At 32.3% G+C, this 5,068-nt stretch overlaps 2 protein-coding genes across 2 annotated transcripts; both read right to left on the bottom strand.

The window, feature by feature from the left end:
• Positions 1 to 1,850: 1,850 nt before the first annotated feature.
• Positions 1,851 to 2,826, bottom strand: LOC17874225 (cysteine-rich and transmembrane domain-containing protein PCC1). The gene is made up of 3 exons (XM_006279031.2): positions 2,741 to 2,826; positions 2,432 to 2,585; positions 1,851 to 2,171 (listed from the first exon to the last, which is right to left on the bottom strand). The coding sequence occupies exons 1-3, from the start codon at positions 2,769 to 2,771 to the stop codon at positions 2,120 to 2,122; spliced, it is 237 nt and encodes a 78-aa protein (XP_006279093.1). The 5' UTR covers positions 2,772 to 2,826; the 3' UTR covers positions 1,851 to 2,119.
• A 1,174-nt stretch (positions 2,827 to 4,000) lies between these two features.
• LOC17874224 (cysteine-rich and transmembrane domain-containing protein PCC1) lies at positions 4,001 to 4,783 on the bottom strand. The gene is made up of 3 exons (XM_006279032.2): positions 4,723 to 4,783; positions 4,411 to 4,564; positions 4,001 to 4,305 (listed from the first exon to the last, which is right to left on the bottom strand). Exons 1-3 carry the CDS (start codon positions 4,742 to 4,744, stop codon positions 4,248 to 4,250), a joined length of 234 nt encoding a protein of 77 aa, XP_006279094.2. The 5' UTR covers positions 4,745 to 4,783; the 3' UTR covers positions 4,001 to 4,247.
• Between the last annotated feature and the right edge of the window lie 285 nt (positions 4,784 to 5,068).

The following is a 5,068-nucleotide window of genomic DNA, read 5'->3' as shown; positions in this document are numbered from 1 at the left end:
AGTATTCAAACCACTATTGTAAGATGGAAAAGCATGATATATATGGATGGGACTCTACGGTTATGAAATAGTCACATTTTTGGTTTTTTTTACTATTTCTCTTTTATGTAATGTTCTTAACTTAACAAAAACAAATCTGATAATTTCTTTATCTAAATCGAATTAAAAACAACATGAAACTGGTACGAATTCTTCTAATTATGAATTAAATACTATTATTTAAAAATATGTTTACAAACTTAACCTTGCATATATGTAATATATTGAAATCAACTCCGCACGCACGTATGTAATACAAACTTTTGAAATCAACCCCGCACGTACGTGCGGGTCCATCCCTAGTGTTAATTATTAGAGTGACTATATTAAATAATAGTATATACTCCCTCTGTTTCAGTTTAAGTGATGTTTAAGGTTTTGGCATACTAATTAATAAAACATATAACTTATCCATTTTTCATAAAAACATCATTAACTAATATGAATTCAACCAATAAGAAAATATGATGTAAAATATAATTGGTCGAAAAATATTAAATATAGTAAATTTTTGCAAAGAAAATTGAAAACATCACTTATAGTTTTTTTTCATCAATGTCAAGAAAACTAATAGAGTCCTGCAGTAACATTAGAGGAAAAAAATTTAAAAATCATGACTACTCGTACAAGGAACACCAGTGAAAAAAGGGCAAAAATGAAAATATAAAGTAGGACTTATATCTTCTCTGGAAATTGAGGTATTTGACTGAAAGTGCAAAGCACGAGAAGAAGAGAACGCAAAAACAGACAAGGACAGCTGCAGATACACCTATCATGTCTGGCTTGTACCCGAAGTAATGTTCGATAAACTCCTTCACCGTGTCATGGAACGTTGGTTCGTCGATAATGCTCTCCATGTCACCAAGCTGTGAGAGGATTACTCCTTGAAGTGTCCACGCCACTGGACATATGTAGTAGAAACATATCCACCACACTGGAATCAAAGGTTTTTGGACAAACAAAAATTGGTTAAAACATCATTTATAATGAAACAGAAAGAGTATTATTAGATCAATATCAAAACATCATCTAGGTTCCTAGTTAACTTTAAGCATTTAAAATAATTTAATATTAGAGGTAAAAGCTTGTTTTTTTAATTAATTTGGAAATTCTATTGTACAGTTTAAAATATATAGTTTAGTGTGTAATGTATTTTTTATATTTTCTGCTAAGAGTAATGTATATATCTACTTCAAAGACATTTGGACTAACTCCAAATTATCTACTTCAAACAAAACATTTCGAATATCAAACGACGACCAAACCAATTGAAAAACATATAGAAGTCCGAGAGCCTTCGCATGTAGGTAGAGTAGAGACTACTGAGAAGATTACAATTTTGCATATCCAGCATATCGTTTTGACCTTATTTTGACCATAGAGCACAATCTTTAGACCATCTCCATTACAAAACTTTAAAGGGTAGTTTAACCACAATCAATTAATAAAAAATAACAAAATTAAAGAAAAAAATAAGAATCGTTATTTAAAATGGTACCAATAGCAACGGTACTAATATAAAATATGATATATGACAAATTTTCATGAGTTAAACTTAAAAAATAAATAAATTAAATTAAATAATTTTGTTTTTTTAAGTAGCACGAGTGGAAATGGTCTTACTCAAATATATATATAACATCATCATATTGATGGTCTGATAACTTAATCCTCACTATCGTAAAATATTTTTTATTTGGTAGAGTAATAATTTCTATGAAATCGTAAATTCCAAAAGATTGAATGATCTTTGCATGTGACTATATAAGACATCAAGGAACACTACATAACACAATTTAAGATGTAAGAACACTATATAACACATATTTTTCTTTGATTTATATTGAAACAAGATACACAAAAACAAATATAATGGGGATCATTGATCCCTTTCAAACAGTGAAGCAAATAAACTTACAAAAAAATACAACGTGGGAGTCCTTACAAACGGATTAAAAAACATACAATTTATATATATATATATATATAGATATTTATATTTATTTTTGAGACTCTTATTATGAACTCAAAATAAATATATTGATGGATCTTTTTTTCTGGTTTGGTCGACGACTTCGTCTCATACGCTACCTAACCCGTCCAGGCAACCACAAAGACATTTTTGAATACACCTGCCAATATTGTAGACAGATAAATTTTTTTGGTAAGGGCAACATTATTGGTGGGATCTTAGAGGCTAAGATCCCCCGGTTTTTGCAAAGCAAAAATCTTATATAAGATCTTTTCTTTGCAAAAACCGGGGGATTTTACCCTTTAACATCCCATTGATAATGTTGGTATAAAAGATTGTATTGTAGACAGATGATATATCGCTAAGAAAGAAAAAACATGTCGAACAATTAATAAAGTAAATTAAAATAAATATTTATACTCTGTTATTTTTAAGGTTGCGTCGCTCACGCCCTTGGACGTTGTTTCCACTGCTACTGCCGGAGGATCACCCACCATCGCTTCTCTAGTCGGATAACCAATTGGCGGTGGCGGACTTGTGTAGGGACCTGATGAAATCTCTGAAGATTTTTCCACTGTGTGCCCAAAAAAAAGATTAATTAGTTATCTAATTGGTATGTATATAAAGTCACTAATGTTCATGGTTATATTTATACGTGGCCAAAATTAATATACGTCGTCGGACATTGATCATAACTTTAAGAAAATAACTGAAGAGTTACGTACGTACCGGAAAATGAATTCTGCTCGGATGGATCCATTATGATTTTGAGGAGTTGAGGAATGAGCTAGTGATCGAATTATGAAGAGGAGTGAGTGTTGTGGTTATACAATTAAGGAAGACGGGTATATTATATATATTAGGAACTTTTTTTGATAAATGAAGAAAGAAAAGTCAGAATTGAACAATGAAAACATCTAACTCAAGGACAACTCACCGGAGTGACCTACCTTAGCCGAGGAGAGCGACACCGATGGTTCAGATGAAAGATAAGAAATGGACGACGGAAGCATTTTCATCACATATTATTGCAAAGGACCCTTATCTCTCGAATCATGTCTCTGAACCAACGTTAATGGTTTCATGCATGCAGAGATGGCTTTCGTCACGTATATGACGTACACGTACGTGACGTAATCTCAATTATTTTGTTCATGAATATGTCTTTTAGCACCTCTTCAACACTCGGTTGTGTTTTCTTTTTGTATTGCAAGGTTTGTTGTTCAGAGTTTATGATTTAATTTTGAAAATATAGTTTTGAAATCTGGTAATATTTATATTTTTAATAATCTAAATTTCCAAAATATTCAGATTTTTATATATTTTGGATATTTTTAAGTATTAAACAATATTTTTGTTTTACTAAATTTCTATAAAACATATTCTAGGGTTTTGAGATAGTTAAGACATATTTAGATACTAAAAATTTGAGTTTTGGAAATTTTGAGTTTTAAAAACTTCGAGTAATTCGAATCCGATCCTGAAATTAATCTACAAATATCGGAACGGAATATATACCTCTAATCCCAAAATACCCTCTCTAAACATGAATGAGTTCCTGAACGCCCACCCACATACTCTTGGTTCAGTTTTATATATATCATGAGAGGGGCAGATCTAGGCATTAGAGGGGTGGGGCAAATGCCTCATACTCATTTTCTTAATTTTTGTAACTTTTAGCTAATTTTTCTAATACATTTGTTAAATTCAACAACAAGAAATTATGTTTCTTAAGGTTGTGCATGCCATATGTAAAAATGGTTTCTCAAAAGAAAAAGAATCAGCTTCTAGCTTCTTAAGATTGTGCTATATGTAAAATCGAGTTATATATGCATCCGTCACTATATATGAGGACCATGCTTTAGACAGTAAAGCAAAAGACAACCATGAATCCTCCCTAACGGCAACTTGTTTTCCCCGACATTGTTAAAATTTCGAAGTTAATGAGGGCATCCTCAACTAAGATTCTTGCATTGAGGATGGTCTGAGTCTCCCACACAAGGATCATTCAATGTTTATTGGAAATAAGATGTAATGTAACACAGTTCTTTGGTTTTTCATTGGTTTATATAGAAAAAGAAAAAAAATTAAAATACACACGAAGCAAATGGGGATCATCGTTCCCTTTCAAACAATAAAGCAAATAAACTTAAAATTGCAACATGGCAGTCCTTACAAACGAATGATATATGAATTACGTGTTGTTTGATCAACGTCTTCAGTCTCATTAGAAGTCTCACATTAGACATTTCTGTAACACTTCAAAGCAACAACAGACACATTTCTGAACCTTGCTGCCAATAGTGTACACAGACATATCATTAGTAAAGAAAAGTTGAACAGATAAAGTATAAAAAACATCAATGTAAATAAAAAGAAATAAATAGATATGTACGTACGCTGTTTTGTCGAGTGTTTCGTCGGTGATCTCCTTGGACTTTGTCTCCACTGGTCCTGCCGGAGGATCACCCACCATCGGTTCTCTAGTCGGATAACCAATCGGCGGTGGTGGACTTGTGTAGGGACCTGATGAAGCCTGTGAAGGTTTTTCCACTGTGACCAAAAAAAAGATTCATTAGTTATCTAATTGGTATGCATATGTGTGTGTATTTAATAATTGTTTATGATTATATTTATAAATGTGGCCAAGAAAGATTATACGTCGTTGACATTGATCATAACTTAAAGAAAATAATTGAAGCATTACGTACCGGAAAATGAACTCTGCTCCATTAGGATGTTGAGGAGTTGAGGAATGAGCAAGTGAGAGTTATGAAGTGAAGACGGATATGTAAATATATTTGGAAGTTTTTGAATTGTGCTCAAATTAAAGAAAGAAAAGTCAATATTGAACAATAAAAACATCTTAACTCAGGGACAACTCACCGGAGTGGCCTACCTTAGCCGAGGAGAGCGACACCGATGGTTGAGATGAAAGTGAGACGAACCTTATCTCTTGAATCATGTCTCTGAACACATGGTTTCATGCATAGATGGCTTTCGTCACGTACATGACGTACACGTACGTGACGTAATCTCAATTATTTTGTTCATGAA

Source organism: Capsella rubella, unplaced genomic scaffold, assembly GCF_000375325.1.
Source record: "Capsella rubella cultivar Monte Gargano unplaced genomic scaffold, Caprub1_0 scaffold_224, whole genome shotgun sequence".
NCBI lineage: Eukaryota > Viridiplantae > Streptophyta > Magnoliopsida > Brassicales > Brassicaceae > Capsella > Capsella rubella.
This window is presented reverse-complemented; position numbering and strand designations above follow the sequence as displayed.

Bases quoted from the DNA above. Each gene is read 5' to 3' on its own strand.
- LOC17874225 (XM_006279031.2), bottom strand. From the start codon at position 2,771: ATGGATCCATCCGAGCAGAATTCATTTTCCG. The intron at 2,586-2,740 runs GTACGTACGTAA...TTGGGCACACAG, and splicing joins CGAGCAGAATTCATTTTCCG to TGGAAAAATCTTCAGAGATT. The intron at 2,172-2,431 runs GTATAAATATTT...CAATATTGGCAG, and splicing joins GCAACCTTAAAAATAACAGA to GTGTATTCAAAAATGTCTTT.
- LOC17874224 (XM_006279032.2), bottom strand. From the start codon at position 4,744: ATGGAGCAGAGTTCATTTTCCG. The intron at 4,565-4,722 runs GTACGTAATGCT...TTTTGGTCACAG, and splicing joins GGAGCAGAGTTCATTTTCCG to TGGAAAAACCTTCACAGGCT. The intron at 4,306-4,410 runs GTACGTACATAT...CACTATTGGCAG, and splicing joins GAAACACTCGACAAAACAGC to CAAGGTTCAGAAATGTGTCT.